Here is a 22,032-nt window from a genome sequence, read left to right on the forward strand (position 1 = left end):
TGACTGGACCGGTCCCTGCATCAGCTGCCTCCACACCACTGAATCAGGCTCGGCCTGGGACTGCTTGCATAGCTGGACCCATGTTGGCAAACATTTATGCTTAGATACAACAATCTCCCAGAGGAAGAGTTTGTTTTCCCTTAAATAAAAACAAATGTCCCCGACACATACACACTTTTCTCCCAGCCTGCCTTTCAATCAGTGACGCTCACCCTGCGCTCGGTAGTGAAGGACACGTCACTCGGACCCTGCCCACTGACGGACAGGACACCGGGTCAGAAGCCAGTGAGGCTCTCCCAGAGCAAACCCAATGCTTCCCCCGAAATCTAAATAGAGTGATTGATTGGCAGGGGTGCTCTAAATAAGGTCTCTAATGTCGAATCCATGTCCAGCACACAGAACATGCGAAGTGCACCTTTTAACCTGCTACTCCATACAACTAACGCTTACGGATCGCTACTCATACCATCATCTATAACTTTATTCTCAGCCTGTCATCTCCCATCTAGCGCCAATAAATGGTGAACTATGCAACAATGCCTATCTATGCAGATCCGGCTTTCTATCTGTTTATCATCTTACTGACTGTCTATACTAGTAGTGTCAGATCCAGGCCATGGGCGGCAAACACAGTTTTAATAGCGAAAACACCTAATTGCGGAAGCAAATCTATCAGGCGCTGTCCTAGACATGAACCGGGAAGTGCCTGCTTCCCATGCCTCCTGGGCATCATCTGTATTGGCAGGGCTCTCCCCTCCAGGCACTGGGGGATTGATTTCAAAGTTCAATTTTCTAGCAGAGTCAGAGCGTTGCCTGTGAGTCAGAGGTCGTGAAATGATGCATTGGTCCTCCAGCCTTCAATTCTTCACTCTGAAAGGTATTTGCGAAGGCGCTTATGCCCTTGAGGGAAGGGTCAGCAGAGTTGATGATGAGAAGTGCAGTGGGGGCCACTCAATCTTCGCCTCAGAGGAGAACTGCAGCGTCGGGCACCAGTTCTGCCAGCTCAGAACCCACGTCAGAGGGCACGGTGCTTCGAAATGTGCCCAGAATGTTCTCAAAGGCAATTCTGCCTCTAGAAAGGAATTAGGTCTGGCTATGATTATTGCACAAACAGAAGCAGTGCTTTTAAAGGCCATAATTTAAGGAGTCACTTTGAATTGTGAAGTATTTTGGGTCATTCAATGGAATGATATTGCGCCATGTGTTATAGACGCATGATTGTGCTACTAAAAAAAGTGTGTACAGCAGTCAAGTTCATTACAGCTAAGTTAATGGCCTGGAAAAACCGCAACGTCCTGCCCAATGCCTGTTAGCTTTGTTTTAATGCCAGGTAATAAAAAATATTGTAGGTGTAGAAGTGAGGGCTTTAAAAATTATATAGGCATAACTTTTGAAAAAGTTCACCAGGAAGTGGCTAATGCTTCAGAGATATGAAAAAGCCAAACCAGCACCGAAAGCACTCGACTGCTTCCCAGCAGACTCCAGGGTGGAATGCTACTCTCTGCGTAAGGCCTACAGGATTGTCAGATCTGCCAAACCTGGCCTCCCCATCACACCCCTGCCAAGAAGCATCAAACAGCTTCGGTGAATCTGCTCCTTCGATGCTCATTCTAGCAACTGAAGCACCGCGGCTGGTCCCTGAGAGCTCGGGACCCTAAACTCCAGAATGCTCTGGATTTCCAAATGTGAGCAGAATCAAAAACGACCTCCCTCAGAATCAACAAGCAAGTATAAGTACCTGAGAATTTACTACACAGAAGACCTGTGATAGAAGAATGACAAATTGTCACCTCATCCTGCTGGACTCTAACAGCCAATATTCTGTTTCTTGTTTGTTTTCCCTTTCCCCTGCTGTACATCCCAGCACGCTGAAGCTACCACAAATAAAAATAAACACCAGTGCCTTACGACAGTCAAAATAACTAAACAGTGATTTGAATGAATAGGTAAGAGGAGCTGTGTATGTGTTATGTTAGTGACTACCCACCCCCTGCTAAAGACGGCCACCATGGAACAAGACAAATTTAACAACTAGCGCCCACTGTAGGTCTAGTCAATAACCCCGCAATAGTATCACATTGAGTCCCAGAGCACCTTAAGCAGTACTGATCTGAGTGGTATCCACACCATCATACAGAAACTGCACTAACCCCATTTTGGGATGACCTGTTGGAGACAGCAGACCATGGCTCACTCAGCATGCTCAGACTGCTAAACTGCACCACTGCTTTTGATACTGTGGACATTGATCTCCCTGCAGTACCTCCAGACTGTAGACAAAGTGATTAGCCACTCGTGCCATTGGCTTCAACCTTAACCGAACAATGAACCCATTGCTCACACCAATTTCGCATCCTGATGCATTAGCAGAAATGCAAAAATGTAGATCTGGTGCCCTAGATGATCCATGTCCCCCTAAACTTTGGAAAATGATGGCCCCTTCACTTACTGGTGCGCTATCTCATATCTGGAACTCCTCCCTTGAAACTGGTGTGTTCCTAGATAAGTGGAAACACACTACCTTTCTCCCTCTGAGAAAAAAAACAAATGGCGACCATGAAGATTTTAACAATCTCAGGCCAATCTCTCTGCTGCCTGCCCCGGGAAAAAGGTTAGAGAAGCTGGTCCAGCGCAAACTGACTAACTTTATCAAGAGTAATGTTTCTCTGCATGATACACAGTCTGGTTTCCGAGTGGGTTTCAGCACGGAGACCGCTCTCCTAGAGGTGGCCAAGTCAGTGTGATGGTCGTTAGATTCAGGGGCATCAGCTTTGCTGGTGCTCCTGGATCTATTTGCAGCATTCGACACTGTCGATCATGCCTTGCTGGCTCTGAGACTTCAAGATATGGGCTTCAGGGGGAAGGTGCTGGCCTGGTTGAAATCATATCTGAGGGGTCGCACCCAGAGAGTCGCCTTACAACCATTTGAATCCAAACCTAAACATCTGTGGTGTGGCGTCCCTCAAGGCTCAGCGCTGAGCCCTTTAGTTTTCAATCTGTACCTAGCTCAGCTGTTCCCTCTGATTGCCAACAGGAGAGTGAAGGCAATTTCCTACTCTGATGATACCCAGTTGGTTTTCCCGTTTCAAGAGCGGACGGTAAAGGCTTTTAAGAATTTTAAAGGATGCTTGAGGGACATAGCACTATGGATGAATAAATATAAACTAAAACTCAACGCAGGAAAAACAGAAGTGCTGTTTTTTTGTAAGGGCCCAGTGCCTGATCCCGATCTGTGGTGGCCATCAAAAATGGGTCTACCGCCTTCCCCCACCACTAATATCAAAAATCTAGGTGTGAGATAGGAGGCAGATCTCTCCTTTTTGACTCAAATTCAAAAGGTCTCCATGACTTGCTTCAGCAAATTGAGAAAGCTCCGGAAATGTTAACATCTCCTGCCTGAAGACTGCTGCAAATCCGTAATCCATGCCACAGTGACATCTAGGCTGGACTACGCAAATGGTTTATACCTTGGCCTTCCTAAATATTTGATTAGGCGTCTCTAGATGGTACAGAATGCGGCTGCGAGACTGATTAGACGCATTCCCTTCCGTCATCATGTCCCTCCGAACCTTCGGGAGCTTCACTGGCTCCCAGTAGCCAAACGGATCTATTTTAAGGCCATTACCTTGGTCTACCGGGCCCTTAAGGGAAATTGTCCCAGTTATCTTAAACAAAGACATTGCTGCTGTAGGCAAACTTGCTCTCTACAGCCCAATTCCCAGAATTTGATGTGTACTCCCCGCTTTGCTAAAGCCCGTTTGGGTGGTAGAACGTTCATAGTGAGTACAGCCAAATTGTGGAATGCTCTGCCTGAGAACCTCCACCAAGCTAATACAAAGTCCTGTTTCAGAAAAGCGCTGAAGACATGGCTCTTTGGACTTGATATGGTTCGGGTCCAGTGCTGAAACCTCCCTGTGCGTGCTGCCTGCTGCCTGCTGCTAGAGTGCCGGGACACCACTGCTTTGAGGTAGCTGTTTGCGCTATACAAGCTCCCGTATTATTAATATTATTTTTAAAGATATAACAACAGGGCCGGACTGGCCATGGCGGGCCCCAGGAGTTTACCCGGTGGGCTGGAGAGGTGGGCCAGTTTTCTGGCTGTGGGGGGCCAGTTTTGTCACTGGGGTAGGTGGGAGTGCAGCTGTTCTGCAATATTGGCCCAGTGTAACTAAAGCGGTGGCAGTGCTTTTTACTAGCAGCCCACCCCTGCTCCCAGGGACGGTCGAGCAGCAATCAGCCAGAGCTGGTTGCTGTCCTGAGCCCGGCCCTTTATGGCAACTCTTCACAACTTTCCTTGCAGGGTCACAACAAGTCTCCTCTGATTAAAAGGTGAAATGGATTACTCCACCCCTCACACATTTTCCCTACACCTTCAACTTTAATTTATCGGGGCCATTTCTACCCATGTTGTCCCTGGCTCTTACCCTTCCTTTACAAGCATGGAATGGATTCCACCATTGCCCCCACGGTCTAATGCTCCTCCTTCTAGAAAGGGATGGGAGAGTCACAACCAGTATGGCTTCCAGAACCCTCCCTAGCTGCAAAATCAGCCCTGTACTAAAATCAGCCGAAAACCAGCCCCGGCAAAGAGCTTGGCAGCACCTCCAACCCCCCCCGAGTGGGGAGGGGGGACGGCCGAGCACTTTGCCGGGGCCGGTTGTGGTTCCAAGTCCGGCCCTGATCAATACATATACATAGGAATTGCTTTCAATACAGTCCTTCCAAATAGTGATTACTTATCCATTTCTAAACCAATTTTAAGAATGAGAAAAAAGTTACTGATTCCTAAAATGGGTTTATTACATTGAAAAAAACATTTTTACCTTTGCAAACTCCGAATCAAAGCATTTACGACACAAAAATGCCATAACCATCAGGCGCTAGTTTACTTTTTGGCAGCAGGAAGCACAGGATCTCTGTCTGGGCAGAGGGTATAATGGAAACGTGTCTTCAAACGTATTTTCTTTCTTGAGAAGTATTTTTACCAATGGTGTGTCTGTGAGTGTGTGCGTGTGTGTGTGTGTGTGTGCATGTGTGCATGTGTGCGTGTGTGCACATGTGTGTGTGTGTGTACCCTCTTTGTGCACACACACTCTACATGGTTGATCCAAAAACCAGACACTGCATGTATGGGTGAACGTTTACTTCGCGATACTTCACATGCCATTACAACGCGGTTGTTATAACGACCTCGTTATTAGTTCGCATACCTTCACTATGCAAGTCGGAACAACGACTTGCATTAGGGGGGAGAAGGTGTTGGATTTAAAATCTAACACCTCCCCTAGTGTCCGCACAGACTGGAGTTAGAATTGTAAATTATACTATTCCAACATCCATCGCAACCTAATGCAATTCGTTGTTCCGAATTGCGTAGTAAAGGTATGCGAACAAACAACGCGGTCGTACTAGCAACTGCGCTGTAATGGCATGCGTACTGTATAAGTACCGAGTGATATTCATATGTATGTTCTGTGCGAAAGGCTAATGCTCTTATATTGAGCAGGGCCTATCACATGACAAGCAGGGATTTGCAAAGGTCAGTAGGACTGGGACAGGTTCAATTACTTGTCACCCACAAAAGTGAAAGTTTGACAGGGCTGGAAGAGAGTAAAACACATATATACCACAGGCGTGCGTTTCATATCTGGACACTGCCAATGAAAGGCAAGTAGGGCTGGCGAAAAGTCAGGCACCTATCGGGCACACCTCATCGATGGTTGCTTGGGCTGAAAGGTAAACCACATTGGGTTGGTCTTGGTGCTTTCAAAAGGCCTATTGCGAATTTGCTTTGATTCCTTATTGGCTAACCTACAGTGGATATCGGACAGTCAATAAACAATGCATTCTCAGATCGGATGGCTTACCTTCTGCTCTCATTGTGAAGGGGGAGTCAGCCAGGCGAGCCGCAGAGAACTGCCCCCCAAACGACGTCATCAACAGACAGAGGGTAAAAAAGCCAATTCCCACCACGAAGATTCTGCAGGAGAGAAGGGAAAAGTGGAACTGGATTAGAGAGAGAGAGGCAAAATGCAAAGTGGGGGAAAGTTTGATTTGTTGACAATTGTGAAATTATTGTATAACATTTTCTTCCATTTTTAGCCCACTGTTGATGTGTGTGTTTAATTAAAAAATTACACATTTACGCTGCGATCCACATCCGCATACCACGTACAAAAAACTATTTAGCCTACCACTATCTATAAAGCCAAGCGACCACAGGCCAAGTGGCTTCATTAGGACAAGGATTTCCAAGGTGCAACACCCCCAATATGCATGTTTGGAGGTATTTTATTCCTTATAACACATGCTTCACCTACAAGAGTGCGGTAATGATTGCAATTTCACTCCCACATCACATATGTAAAGTCTGGTATAGAATATGTGAACTAGAATACTAAAATTGACACAGCGAGCCACCGGACCAGTATTTGTGGCCTATGTTTTTTAAAGGCTGGCCTAAATTATGTGACCGAAAATCCTGTGCTTGACACAGGCACCACCTGTCCAGCATTAGTGCCTTTTTGTAAATTATCTAGTAGTGCATATAAACATATCACACAATACATCACAGCTATTACAACAAAGAACAAATGACAAAAACAAGCCAGATATGTTGGTTTTGCCAATACTTGTTAGCACAGGTATTTTTATATATCAGATAACAGTTAATCTTATTGTTGCAAATAAATTGAATTGAAAATGTTTCATTTCTAAAATTATGAAATAAATTCCGGGGGGTGAAACTTTAAAACAGATATTTCCATAGGTTTGTATAGGCATTCTCATTGGAAGGCTTGTCTGCAACGCATATGCCTCAAAGATATTTGTAAGTTGGTGCCGTTTGGGCAATGCCTGTTTCCATGTTTAATATTTATTACTGAACATTTTTTCTACCTTTTCTACTTAAAGTTGAGCACGTTCTACTTCCAGAGGGCTGACATATGCAGCTATTTTCCCATCGAAATGTAAATGCCCACGTCTTCATGCAGAATGTTCCACCAGGACAGAAACCTTCCACGGTTTTATGTTCTAACCACGCACTTGCCGAGCACAACTTCCTTTACAACGAGGTCGCAATGACGACCTCGACTAAACAACGATTTTTTTTTTATCAAGCATCCCTTTACCACGATATTTTATGGTAAAAGAATGTGTGTTAAAAAAATGCTTTCCCTCTAGTTCCCCGATCCCTCCTCCCCTTAAAAACTAATTAACCCCACCCTTAAAATAAACACGATAACCCACACACACTTAACTTATTCTCCCACCCTTAAAATATACATGATTACCTACACACTTAAACCAATCTCGATCACCTTCACCCCTTAAAACTAACCCCAACCCCTTAAAACTAACCCCAAACCCCCCCGAACCCCTGTTTCCTAAACCCAAACCACCCACCCTCTAAAAACTAATTCCCCCACTCTTAAATAATACACTATTCCCCTTAAACCCCAATTTCTAATTCCCTCCACCCTATTTTCATACAAGTTCACTCATACACCCCTTAATAAATGTATTCAGGATGTTTCCCACCTTCAACAGATTTGACAGATAGCATGTGGAGGGCATAGACATTCCTGTGCATCATGAGCAACGCATTGTAATGGATGCATCTAAAGCTAAGGTGAAGAAGAAATTACAGCGCAGTAAGGACACATTTCACATTCATTTTTAGGTCTCGCCTAGGAAGCGCTTGCGCTATCTCTTCGAGATGCTGGATTCAGGTATGGACTGTAAGCTCCGCCCACTCTCTATCCATCTTTTGAATTGGTTCCTGTCACTTTCCTTTGTAAAGGTTGGCCTTTGATTTGTTAATAGGCTTATTAGTCCCTCATTATTACCTCCCTGTGTTCTGTTTTTACCTCCCATCAGTAGGCCCCGTGGTATGTATTTTTACTCAGTAACTTTCAATTACAGCCACCGAGCACTCTTCTGTTGATGGTCTTTCTCCTGCTTTTGCAGGCAGGACATGCTCTCCTGCAATGTTTTTTTTTAATTTAGTGAAGCCAGCACTAATTATGGTGGCCGCGCGGCCGCATTTCTTTTTTTTATTTATTTACTTTCTTTTACTGTGCCATCATCCACGTTTTAGCTTTAAACAGCTTATGCTAAAACACGGGTGTCGAAATTACTTTAAAAGCAAAGAAATAGGAAAACAATATGCGCATTTTTATTTTTTTACTTTGACTTTTGAAGCAATCAACCAGGCTTTAGCTTAAGATTTTCAAAGCCTAAGAGCAGGTTTCACCGTTGTAACAAAAGTAAACAAATAGAAAAATTAGCGTACACCACCATTTTTTTTCTATTTGCTCACTTATGTTACAATCGTAGTACTTGCACTCAGGGCCGGACTGGCATTTTCGGGCACCGGGCATTTCCCCGGTGGGCTGGAGGTGGGGCCCGGTTTTGTGGCAGCAGGGGGCCGCTTTTCTTACAGAGTGCCGATTTTGTAGCAGCGCTGCAAAATCGGCCCTCTGTAAGAAAAGCTGTAGCAGTGCTTTGCGGGTAACAACCCCCTCCCCTCCTGTTACCAGGGCCGGTGGAGAAGCAACCTGCCAGGGCTGGTTGCTGGTCTCAGTCCGGCCCTGCTTGCACTTTAGCTTTAAACATCACAGCCTATGCCGTGATTGCCTAAAAAGTAAAGAAATAGAAAAATAATTATATTTCTTTACTTTCTAAGCAATCGTGGCACGTGCGGTTTAGCTTACGTTGTTTACAGATAAAGCGAAAGTGCCAGAAAGGTCTCACATTTGTGAGAGTTTGAGGTATTGGCATTATTAATCGACAATGCCTTTCATTTATGTGTTTTGAAAACCTGCAAGAGGTGCACACTGCTTGCAGGTTTTCAAAATACATAAATTAAAGGTATTGTAATTTACAATGCCAATACCTCAGTCTCGCAAATGCGAGACCTATTGCATTGCAAATGCTTGTTTGGGACTTGTGTTAGCCAAAACCTTCTGACTGCAGTTAAATTATGTGTATAAAAAACGTACTTATAGAAGTGTTATCCTACCCTCTTCATCCATTATTCCGTTGTGTCAGTCATGAAAAAACAAAACAAGCACTGATCAAGCCAAAACGTTACCTGCCAGTGCAAGACATATTGGCTTTGCCAATGCATTTTTTTTTATTACTGCTGGTGCTACCCAGGCATTTTAGAAAAACGTGTTTAGCCCATTCAAGGGCATCCCACTATGCATCTGGCTGCTACAATTGACTTGATGCAAATCATGGTCTGCCCCCTCCTCACAGTAAGAAGTTACTTGGAGTTCTTGCGCAGCACGTCATAGAGGGACATATACAGAGCCTATTAAGATGTATAAATATCACTGGTTGGTAAACATTGCCTAGGAATGAGCTCCCAGAGGGCAGACGGCACAGACTGTCCCCAGGCTCCCCGAGGGCAGGCTTCAAGCACTCCTTTCACCAGCCACAGGGGAACACCTGCGGCTCTGCCCTCTACCTTGCCTCATCTCCACCCCAGGAGCCTTTGTTTCCATTGTACAGCATTTCTAGATTGTTTGTGTTATTCTAAGGAATGAACAGCTAACCGTAGGTCAGGCCTGACTGAGGCGTGTGTCAAACCTGCTTTGGGCAGTGTTGGTTGTCTGTTCCACAGTACGTGGGGGAAGGGAGCATAGGTTAGAGTTGAGGTGCCATGGTGCAGTTGGAAGAGTAGTGTGTGCTCTAATGCAGGTAAGTCACATGTGCCCGCCTGCCTGTTACATTGTAAAAAACCGCCATACAGTGAACGCAGTAAGGTTTCAGAACACTAGGCCCTGCTGCCACTGCACCTGCTGCACCACTGATAGGTACACCCCTAACCTAGTGGAAGGGACTGTTTCATGCCCCTGAACAGCGAAGAGGGTCAGTGCTGCAGACAGTGGCATGTTGGGGAATTGTGGAGGGTGAGGGGAGGTGGAAGGGAGCGGGCAGGTGCAGCCTGTCCATAAGCAGTTTGCCAAACCTGCTATCATCCTGGCCTCCGTCTTGGGTCCTACCACTCTTGGCTGTAAATGATACATCAGACATTCTAGAAAATATTAAGAGACTATTTCAGATTAAAAAGAGGTTATTTCTTGTTAACCTGTTTTTCATCTTAAGTAACATTGATTGTATCACTGCATTGGTATCTTACCTTTTCCAAGCCTCCAAAACCCTAACAACACTACCTAAATGAACCAAAAGATGTCAGTTTGTCTTTTGCAGTGTATGACTGCCCAATATTGTTCAACAAATGGGTAAGACACGCACCGCGTAGTAATCTTGAATTGTCCCTTTGTCGCGTGCAGTGGGGCTTCGCTTTCTGTTCAATCAAGCGTTTCAAAATCATCTATAGAGCAAATCCTATTAGGGTTTGTCCCCCGTTGCACAGCGTGCAACGGGGGACAAACCCTAATAGGATTTGCTCCATAGATGCCCAATATTGTTGTCATATGTGGAGCGACATTATCGTCCATTCCTGAACAACCTTACAGATAGGCAAGAGACTATGGGCCTTATTACAACTTTGGCGGACCTCCTGTATTACCGCAGCACCCACAGGAGGAACATCAAGGCCGTAGTGCGTCCGCCAGCTGGATTCCCAGTCGAATCCAGGGTGGGCGATGTGGTGGCGGTCTCATTGCGGTGATATTTTAGACTCATAGGAGAGCTTAACATGCAGACCTCCACATTCCTGCCCCAGGTGATGTACACCATGTCGTGCATGCCACACCATGCAGGAATGAAGGTGCAATTGTAAGGGGACACAACATATGCCCTCCCCCACACACCCCCATGCCCAGATGCGGCCAGGGGCCCTGTGAGGGGCCCTACATCATGGCGGGCTCTACGCCATGCCATGATTAGGGCATTGGCGAGACCAGTCGATATATGCTCGGCGGTGCCGGCATTAGCACTGCCAGCATATTTCTTCTCCTGTCCGCACCGCCATGGGATCCTGGATCCCGACGGAAGTGGAGGTCCTGGGATGGTCCAACTGCCACACTCAAAATTCTGGGGCGGACCCACAGTGAGGGCAGTGGTCGGATCACCACAGCGAGCACTTCGGAATTAGGCTCTATGTTTGTGTTATATCAGAATGTGAGGGGGGGGGCAGGCGATTATGTCATCAGGGAGCACGCAAAGACACACAGGGGTCATTTAAGGCTGGCAAGATCTCTAGGGCATACTCTTTGTCTCCTCCAGTGTTCCCAGGACAGAACTGGAGATGATTGTTTCTCCTGGCTCAAGTCCACTGGATCATCAGAGTTCAAGCAACAGGAGAAGCAGGTTTGTGGTGGCTGTTTGGGCACACAGAGGGAGCCTCACTGCCTAGTGATTATTAGTGCATGTTGTTGTTTTTCATGGCAAGTACCCCCAATCAGCAAAATGCGTAGAGTACAGTGCAGCCATTTTGACATTTGGAATGTTATGCATGTCTGATTGTTTGTTTTGGTGTCCCATTAGCTAGACTGAGGTGGTGAGTATCCTCGGCAAGCAGCATGCCTTAAGTATGTCTTTTGTTCCCCTGCACTGGCCGCCCAGAGTGGGTGAGTCTCCAGAACGATCGAAGGTGGTGGTAGTGTGGTTCTAAGTGTCACCACAGGAAGGGTGAGCCCCATTGCGGCGGCATCTCCGGAGGGAACTGTGCTTTGGTGTTTTGCTAGTTTGAGTCGCGGACCCGCCTAAGCGGTGAGGGTAGTCTTTTGGGGCTAGGGGAAGTAAGTGTTTCTGCAGATGTCCAGTGGGACATAAAGGTAACGAGTTGACTGGGGAGTCGCCCGGTGGCCGCGACGCTGTTGTGGGCCTTCTGAATTCCACAGTGGGGGGAGGTGGTTGGGGTTTTACTGCAGTCTTTGTCAAATACTGGCAGTTGCGTTGTGTGAAAGCATGCAAGTTTAGGCCCACACATGAACGTGGATGCACCCCGAGAGAGTTTAATTTGTTCAGCGAACCAGAATCCCCAAAAACTTCCCATTCCCCCTTTGGAACATCAACTGCAACAGTGCTGGGTGCAGCCACCAACGAGGCATTTTTTACTGGTCTTGGTTTGGGCATATGCACTCACAAAAACACCACACCCATTCAGTCTGACAAAATTGCAGGGGACAAGAAGCTGGCGTGTTGGCAATATAACAAAAAAGAGTGCAACAAAGAGGCCACTTGCAAGTCCAATCACCTGTGCTCATTTTGTGGGACCCAAGGTCACTCAGAGAGTAAGTGCTTCAAAAAGGTGGCAAGACCAAAAGAGCAGCACCCCCAAAAAAGCTGTTAGCCTCAGCCAAGGAACATGCCCACACCTATTTTTTTGCATATCTCCATTCACCTTCTTGGCAAGTATGGATTTAAGCAAGAAGCTCATCTGTTATCTCATGACTCAAAGTATAGGATCCACATTACGTCCAGCAGCCCTTCAACCTCAGTACCACCCACTACCCAGCTGTCAGTGCTACGTTTCTCAGGTTTGGTTACAGGAAAAATCCTCAAAGAGGTACGGGCGGGGAGGTTGGCAGGTCCCTTCATTTCTGTCCCATGCAACGATTTGGTATGTTCCCCCTTGGGTCTCACTCCTAAGAAAAAGCCTGGTAAATTCTGCCTAATTTACAGCCTATCCTTTCCGCCGAGGTCCGAGGTGAATGGCAGCCTGGACCCAGAGCTCTGCACTGTGCAGTAGACCACATTTGATGAGGCAATCCTCAAGATGTAGAAAATGGAGAGGGGCACCTTGACGGCCAAATATAACATAGGAGCCGCCTTCCTCCTCTTGCCAGTGCACCCAGATGATACTCGTCTGCTGGGGTTTTCTTTTGAGGGAAAATTATTTGTCAACCTCCGCATGCCGATGGGATGTTCTATTGCTATGTTTGAGACATTCAGTAGGTTTTTTGAGTATGCGATGAAGGACCCAGTGGGAACCCAAGATGTGGTGCACTACGTAGATGACTTTCTGTTCCTTAGTTCGTGTTTACCCGGATATACCAGTGCTCCTTGGCCCTGCTGGGCGAGGACTCATCGCAGTTCACGTCACACTCTTTCTGCATTGGGGTAGCCACCACTGCGTCCACAATAGGGTAGCCAGCGGAAACAAAAAGGGTGGGCAGGTGGAAGTCATCATGCTTCGAGCGCTATGTGCAGCCTCATTTGGCCTAAACGGGGGTGGTGGAATCAACAGGCCCCATCCCCCGGTAACCCCCCCCGGTAACACCTTTTTCTTCCCACAGTTAACAGGCGTGGGAAGTTGCATGTGTGCTGGTGTGGCCACTCTTTTTTCTCAGAGTGATGCAACGCTTTCATGGATCCGGGTAGAAAGCGGACAACTGGAGACAGGTTTCAGGTATCACTGTGTTAGGATGGGGGGGCTGCAGTTGGGGGATTTGCACGATCACTTGAGACGGGCTCTAGAAACTGGGGGATTGCCCACTGCAGACATCCTAGTTATTCATGCATGGGGAAACAACATGGTCCACCAGGTAGGCGGGGAGTTAGAGTGGCTTTATTCTCCGCACTCTTCAGGGTTAGGAGTCTTTTGCCAGCAACAGCCATCTTGTGGTCTGGAGTAATCCCACATCTGTTCTGGCCTGGGGAGGAACCCATTTGGGCCATGAGTGATTTGGACAAGAAACTTAACCATTCGGTGCAGAAGATTTTAGCAGGCTCATCAATGGTACAGATCTTCACAATTTAATCCAGGTGTCTCAATCAATCAATCAATCATCGAATTTATATAGCGCACTACTTACCCAGAGGGTCTCAAGGCGCTGGGGGGAGGGGGGGGGGGGGTCTGTTACTGCTCGAACAGCCAGGTCTTGAGTTGCTTCCTGAAGGCGAGGTGGTCCTTGGTCAGGCGAAGGTGGGTGGGGAGGGAGGGAGTTCCAAGTCTTGGCGGCGAGGTAGGAGAAGGACCGTCCCCCTGTGGTGGTTCTACGGATGCGGGGGACGGCGGCGAGGGCGTGGCTGGTCGAGCGAAGCTGGCGTTTGGGAGCGTAGAAGTTGAGGCGGCTGTTGAGGTATCCTGGGCCTTGGCTGTGTAGGGCTTAGTGTGCGTGGGTGAGGAGACGGAAGGTGATTCTCTTGTTGACCGGGAGCCAGTGCAGATCTCTCAGGTGTCCGGAGATGTGGCTGCGACGGGGGATGTCCAGGATGAGTCATGCTGAGGCGTTCTGGATCCGCTGGAGTCTCTTCTGGAGTTTGGCGGTGGTTCCGGCGTAGAGGGTGTTGCCGTAGTCCAGACGGCTGGTGACGAGGGCCTGGGTGACCGTCTTCCTGGTCTCGGTGGGGATCCACCGGAAGATCTTGCGTAGCATGCGCAGGATGTTGAAGCACGACGAGGAGACGGCGTTGACTTGTCTGGTCATGGAGAGGGAGGAGTCCAGGATGAAGCCCAGGTTTCGTGCGTGGTCTGTTGGTTTGGGTGCGCTGCCTAGGGCGGGGGGCCACCAGGAGTCGTCCCAGGCGGAGGGTGAGGATCTCAGGATGAGGACTTCCGTCTTGTCCGAGTTCAGTTTCAGGCGGCTGTTCTTCATCCATTCGGCTACCTCTTTCATCCCTTTGTGAAGGTTGGCTCTGGCGGTGGCGGGGTCGTTGGTAAGGGAGAGGATCAGCTGGGTGTCGTTGGCGTGGGAGATGGTGTCTGGGTCGAGTTTTACCACAGGGATGGAGTACACTTGTCCCCCAGGCCATATTTGGGTGCCATTGCAAGGTGCGAGCACAGCCAGTATTGGTGGGGGGAGGGCAAGAGTGCCAGTATGTTCCGCACCCTGTGGAGGGGTCCCTGGCAGCAAAATAGTAAGGGGATATCAAGAAGTGGATTATTTGTCTGGACTGACTGACCCCTGGGCAAGGGGCATTCCTTTGGGCACTGGGCAGGTGGGAGGGTGAACAGATCTGCTTGTGGTCCTTAACTCTCCTGCCCTACCTGAGGTGCCGGGTTTGAGGACTTTGGGGGCTGTGCCTGTGTTCAGGTACTCTGGCAGGCCGATGCGTTATTCAGTGCATTGGATTGGTAGTTTCCTCCGGGATTGTGGGCTGGGGAAAAGTTGCTACCAATGCTTGCTTGTCAATGTTTTCCATCAATTATGCATGGATGCCCTGGGTGGAAGGAACTCAGGCTGGCACAACCAGCATAGGAGATATCACGACAATGTACATGTTCTTGATGATTGCTGCAAGCGTAACCTTCTTGCTGAAAGCATCCGAATATCTGTCACCTGACTTTAAGAATTTATAAATTCTCGATGACGCTTATGTTTAATGATGAAAGTTGAATGTGAAGTTGTGGATAAAAGGCAACGCTGTGGACTACCACAAAGCCGGTCCTGTCTCTCACTGATACATGATGGGGGTGGCGGGTTGTGTGGTGGCATGTGGGCGAATCGCACAATGTACACATACTGCTGCTCTGCAGGGTAGAGGTGCATGCATTGCCGTGACAGACACAAACCTGCATGCTCGTCGAACAATTGAAATTTCACTTCTAGTGCTTGCATCAAGCCGAGCTACACATGCAGTCCTCCTTGGCCTGCGCAGCAGGCACTGAATATAAAATATACGTAGATCAGAACAAATAAGGATGCGGACTGGCAGAAAAGATCCCGGGGAAGCCTTAGTGAAAGAGCGCTCGATCCGGTTTCAGCGCAGAGAGGCCTGCAGGCCCCGGACATCAGAGGCCTGTGCAGCGAGCAGGCGCTGATTACCGGCAGCGCTCGCGCCGAAAACCTTCAAAACGTACAACTCCGGGCCTTCTCGTCTTTCATGTGTCATTCCGTGTCATCCCGCATCCCCTGCCCCTTTTAACTCCCATCTGATCCTGTTTGCTACCTGCGGGCGCTTATTTTTGGAAATAAAAAGCGATCATCATTTGCCTGGCCTCAAGCCCTGCTTTTATCACTCCCCCGAGGGCTCCTGCGGGCGGCTCGTGCTCCGTACACACGCGCATTGTCCTGGATGGTGACGTCATTGCTGTTCAATACAAAAACACAAACATCAAAGGGGGAAGTGAACATGTTCCAGGGACACTGCAGCACTGGGGATGGTGGTTAAGGCAGGCAGCACTGTGACTAGCAGCGAAAGAGCACCGCGCCAGGCGTCCAAACAGGACGGCAGCAGCACAGCTCCAGACAAGGTCTGCAGGTGGGGCTTTTGAAAGCTATCACTGGTGCGTGCAGACGGTGCAGGGGCACCAGGACCAAAGATTATGGAGACCAACTGCTCACCATCTATGACTTTTACTACCAAACGCGAGGCTGGCGTCGAGGCGCGTTCCATGCTGGCATTAATGCGCATTGCACCATCCCTACACCACTTCAAAACACAATTTCGACGAAAAGAGTTTACTCCTGAATCGGTATTAGGACGTTTGTCATAATACACCATTTGTAGGCTTGTCTCTGCATTATTTGCACCAGGAAAATCTGCAGGCGAACACCACATAGCCCATCTCTGCACACTCTATTAGGGTGAAAAACACACAGGGGCCTCATTTATGAAAAGTGACGCATCACTGCGAGAAAACAGTGATGCGTCACTTTTCATTTCGCCCTCCTTGTGACCCCAATGATGCATCATATTTACAATATGACGCATCATTGCGCAAGGACTTACAGATACGTCAGTATTTCTGACGTATCTGTAAGCGCAAAGTGACGCATTGCTGGAGTGTGTCACAAAAGTGACGCAACTTAGGCAATGCATCCTTTCACATGGGGCAAGCTCCATGTGAAAGGGCCTGCGTCAGTCTTACGCCTGCTGTGAGGCAGGCGCAAGATTTTGACGCAACAGCGTCCTAGAAGTGACGCAGTGAAATCTCAGATTTCACTGCGTCACTTCTATGACCTTTCTTGCGTCAATACGCCCCCTTGCATACATTATACCTGGCGCAGGTATAATGTGGCGCAGGGGTTTACAAAGGGACGCATCTATCTAGATGCGTCACTTTGTAAATAGGGCTCAACAAGGTGCATTTTTTACGCCACTTGTGTGTCACAAAAAGTGACGCACCGGCGGCGTAAATTGACGCACAGCCTCATAAATGAGGCCCTAGGTATTGTTGCGGTCGCCCCCTTCTGAGCCACATTATTGTGCTGTAAAAGCGCATCTGCCAAATTCCCTTTGTAGAGCTATCCACAAGGGGCGCTATGTGCTCCTAGATGCCACTGCATTTGACATGGGCTCCAACATGCGCCTTCTCTTAGTGACCAGTGGCGAGTGCCCTTCGCCTCCGATGGTTGGGTCCAGGGTTGGCTTGGTAAGCTGTCAAGCCCAGAGGATGGTCCCATGCCAGATATTCAGGATTGCAGTATGTCCTAAGGACATGGTTTTGCACACAGTTAATGTCAATGGGTAACTTTCGCCTCAAAATGTGTCATTGGTCTGCTAACAATGGGCCTATGACCTCCTCTTTTGTGCAAGGGTTTTAAATCTGCAGCAATGCTGCTCCGGGAGCCAGTGCAGTGCAGTATCTGCCATCGGCAGCTCACAGTGGCAGCCGCAGTTCCCGGGGAATCTACACCTGTCTTAGTGCCTTCTCCATACGACCTTTCTGTGTGGGAGATTGGATTCATCCAAAAGTAACTTCATCTCTTTAAGGCCTCAGACACATAAGAAGGTGGGGCATTTTTTACCCTGCTTATGTTTAAGACGCATGATAGCACAAAGGGACCTGCTTTCAAGATCCTTTAGGAATGAAACTGTCAATGGAGGGCACTTCCCTGCTCATATGAGTCTTTAGTGCCAGTCTCGTGGCTAATGAGCTCTTGCCTTGGGTTAAAATGGCCAGGTAGGGCCACATTCACCCTCAGGAATAGTCTCAGGGGCGGGCACTAGGAAGGGGATGCCACGCAGTGCAGTTTCCAATAACAGAGACCAAATACAACAAGGAGCTGAAGGGGTAGAGAACAAGTCATCCCCCACTCATGTAATCACAAACAACGTAGGACAGTGAATATATTACTCAAAACCCTTCCAATCCATTACAGTTTATAAACGTAATGTTTTGGACCAGCGGTTAACCTTATACCGTCGGTACAGGAGGGACCTGGATCACCATTCTGTTATAAAAATGCATAATAAAAAATCTGTTGCGTTCTCATCATTAGCAGCCACCAACCCGTAACACAAACTGTGATAAAGTAAGACATTAGAGAAAAGACAAAAGACAAGGTGCTAGGTGTGGTATTGAGTGTTGCCTATGCTGCTGACGATGAGAACCCGAGGATGAAGGCAAGTGTCTACCTGCTTACTCCCATAGTGTTACTTCCGTGAGGCACCACCAACCTTTTCTCACCTTTCCTATCACTCTTGTTCACATGAGCTCGGTCACATCACACCATGGGGTGGGTTTGACCGTGGGAGACTTAAACGAAGTAACGCAACAGATATTTTATTATGCATTTTTATAACAGAATGGTGATCCAGGCCCCTCCTGTACCGACGGTATAAGGTTAACCGCTGGTCCAAAACATTAAGTTTGTAAACTGTAATGGATTGGAAGGGTTCTAAGTAATATATTCACTGTGTGAACAGGTACTTTGTTGTTTGTGATCCAATAACAGGGGCACATTAGAGCCCCATTCTGACTCAAGCTGAGGGGGGTAGTGCCCCATCTGTAAAATAAGTCTGTCCACCCATGTCCCCATGTCTACCCCCAACTTCAGCCCTGGCCCTAAGTGAGTAATGTAAGAAAGATCTGATTATTTTACTATTGGAAATTGACATCGTTTGCATGGTATTGCCTTCACAACTTAGGCACACCCTTAACGAACCCACTCTCAGGAAACTCCTAAAAACCTGGATCTTTGGCACTCCGGACAATCAAATACTGTCACTAATATGACCCCCTTACCATACTCTTGCTGCCCGCCCCCCTCTCTTTTTCTCCTCCCTTCTCCACCCTGCAAATACTTCTGCTGAGGTTCCGAAAGTGCCAAGATGCTCCTTGGAGTGAACGTCACGCTATACAAAACCCCCCATTCATTCATTCATTCCCCGGGTTTTTGCCTTCACCGTACTATTTTTGCTGAGCCTGTGTTTATGCCTTTAGGACTCTGCACACTTTACTCATGCTAACCAATGGTAAAATGCTCATGCTCTCCCTTACAAACATAGTAAAATTGGTACACACCTCATTGGTGCATTGAATTTATGTATAAGTCCTTAGAATATGCTATTACATGTACCCAGGGCCTGTAAATTAAATGCTACTAGCAGGCTCCAACACTCATTGTCCCACCCACTAAGGAAGCACAGTACATGTCTCAGCCCTGCCATTGCAGCCAGTAGTGCAGTTTTAACTGCTATTTCCACCTGGCAAAATTACAATTTTGTCAGACCTTAACCTTCCTTTTGAGTAGTTATAAGTCACCCCTACAATAGGTCTTAATGGTTCATAGGGCAGAGTGCATGGTAGCTAAGAAGTAGGACAAGTGCACTTAAGTTTTATATGTTCCGGCTCGGAAAACTCCGAAAATCGTTTTTCACTGTGGCAAGGCTACGTTCCCACACACTAATACTGGTTTACTTCATTACATTTAAAAAGTAATAGATTCAGTATGGAAGCAGCTGAAAAAATACTTCTTCCACTCATTTTATTTTTAATTTGAAATCCTCTTTAATGGTAAAAACAGATTTTAAATTTCTATTTTGAAAATGGCACTTTTAGAAAACTGGCCTTTTCCGGCCAACACCCAATGTGCATTTCTGCTCTGACTGTTAATAGGTCCCTTGTGGTGTGATGTGTATTCCTTTCAGACAGTGGAAAAAGCACCTGGGTGTGCAAAAGGGTGTTCCTCTTCTGAATATGAAGGCCCAGGGAATTGTACACATCCCCTTCCTGAGCTCCAAAGGTTAGCCTGAGGTCTGTACCAGGACCGTCTTGACTTTAGAAGAAGCCTACCATGCCACTGGCAAATGCAGCTTACACCTGGACTTCCCTTCCTTTTGTTTCACTAGACAGCCTGGAGCCAAACTTGGGGAAGCAAGAAGAATTGACCAAAACTCGTTTTGGGGTTAGGCAACAGGGTGATCCTACCCACAGGATGGCCCTTAGTTTAAAAGTGGCACCCTCAGAACCTGAAATTAACACACTCCTGGACCTGGGAAGAATCTGAAGAAGGAGGATTGAACCTACTTGCATTGAACCCAGGTTACATCAGGGCTCAGTTGTCTAACCTGCTGTTTGAGAAATAAGGACACATAAAGCTTCCAGAGGCCTCTCCTGCTTTTCAGATAACCATACTGTAGAACATTGGATTACAGACTGAGGGGAGTGAAACTCTACTCAAGCAGTAACTAAAATTCTTATAAGTATGAAGTCACTAGTAAATCCCAAATTAACCTGTACTAAACCCTCTGGTAGCTCGGTACAGAGCAGTCAGGCTTAATTTAGAGGAGGCGTGTAAAGCGTTTATGCAGCACTTCAATAAAGTGATAACACAACACAAGAAACATCACACCAAATTAGAAAAACAGAGTACATTTAAATACAATATATAAGACCAAAATGGCAAAAAATAGAAGCAGTAGAAGCTGTGATATGCAAATCTAAAGATTTCAGTGAATATAGCCCCAAAAAGCACAAAGCACCAACTGTGGATATCTGGTAGCACTAGACAAAGTCACAAGTTTAGGCCAACTGCGATGGAGTGTGGTTCGTCTGCAGGGACCCACTTAGGTCTGCTGAACAAAGTACCACAGTCCTAGTTGTGTTGCGAAGAGATGCAGAGTCTTGATTAGAGGATGTGTTGAGCTACAGAGGGAATGTGAGGTCCGATGAGTAGATATTTTGAGCAGCAGTGGTTCCGAGGAGCTGCGTTGAGCAATTTGAGTGCTTGCATGGAAATGTGTCATGCTGCTTTGTTCCAGCGGGCCTCTATAGGCAATGAGGGGTGGGGCTGCGCCACACAGCAGAGGAGATTTGTTGGTTCTGCTGGGTCCAAGGATGGGCTGGCAGACCACCTTCAGACCCACTTCCAAGGGTCCAGGGCTGGGGATGGCCCAACTTATCAGGGTAGGACTCACAGTTGCAGAGTCCAGGTTATGGTTACAAGATACTAGCCCTTGGGGTCACTCTGGTGGTCCTGGGTATGGGTCTGTCACAGCAGCTTTCCAGCAGAGTGGCAGTCTTTTCAGCAGCACAGCAGTCCTTCTTCCTGACAGAGTCTTCCACAGGTCCAAAAGTGTTGTGAAAATGTGTACCCTGAGGTTCAAAATTTTTACGTTGTGCCCATTTTAAAGTTGGCGAAGCTTCTAGAGATTTCCACCCTTCAAGAGGTGCTTGGAATTTTCTGCCTCCCTGCTCTGGTCCCAGCATGTCTGTGGTCACAATAGACTAGTATTAAACCCCTTAGTGAGACTGCTCAGGCAGGGTCTTTGTGTTGTGCAAGTGTGGTAGGTGACAGCTGGTCCCCCTTGTTACCTCAGAGCAGTCTATCCTGCCAACACCTAGCATCCCTTTGTCTCTCTGTCTGGGAGCAATATACAAAGACCAACTGCTGGCTAGTCCTCATCAGAAAATAACAACTTTTTAAAAGTGGCATTTTCAGAATTCAGACTAAAAATTCGACTTTACTATTGAAGAGGGCTTTTAATCACAATTCTTCATACACAAAACAAGACCTGCCTACCTGCTCCAAATTGAAAGGTATTGCTTATTAAATGTAATAAGGTGACCCAATGCTATCCTATGTGAGATGGGGACCTTGCAGCAGTGAAATAAGTATTTAGGAGTTTTTCAGTTCCAGGATATGTAAAACCTAAAAGTACATGTCCACATTTTTAAATACACTGCACCCTGCCCTCTGGGCTGATTAGGTCTTCCCAAGAGTTGACTTTGATGTCTAAAAAAGGAAGGTTTTTTGTTCTGGCAAAAGGTTTATTTTGCCAAGTTAAAAAGGCAGTTTAAAACTACACACACAGTTTGCATGTTTAAAAGAGCTACTTACGTGGGTGGCACAATATGTGCTGCAGAACCACTAGCGGTACAAAAGGGGGTGGTGTTGGACGGAGCATATGAATCAATCAAACACTCACACCCAGTCAAAAGAT

At 47.2% G+C, this 22,032-nt stretch overlaps 1 protein-coding gene across 2 annotated transcripts in view; it reads right to left on the reverse strand.

Moving 5' to 3' along the window:
- MGAT5B (alpha-1,6-mannosylglycoprotein 6-beta-N-acetylglucosaminyltransferase B) overlaps positions 1-22,032 on the reverse strand; it is a 795,006-nt gene that overhangs the window by 680,955 nt on the left and 92,019 nt on the right. For both annotated transcript variants that reach the window (XM_086930672.1, XM_086930673.1), the window contains exon 2: positions 5,868-5,980. In XM_086930672.1, coding sequence (XP_086786798.1) covers positions 5,868-5,980 — 113 coding nt within the window. The remainder of the gene's footprint in view (positions 1-5,867; positions 5,981-22,032) is intronic.

This window comes from Lissotriton vulgaris, chromosome 7 (assembly GCF_964263255.1).
Source record: "Lissotriton vulgaris chromosome 7, aLisVul1.2, whole genome shotgun sequence".
NCBI classification, from domain to species: Eukaryota; Metazoa; Chordata; class Amphibia; order Caudata; family Salamandridae; genus Lissotriton; species Lissotriton vulgaris.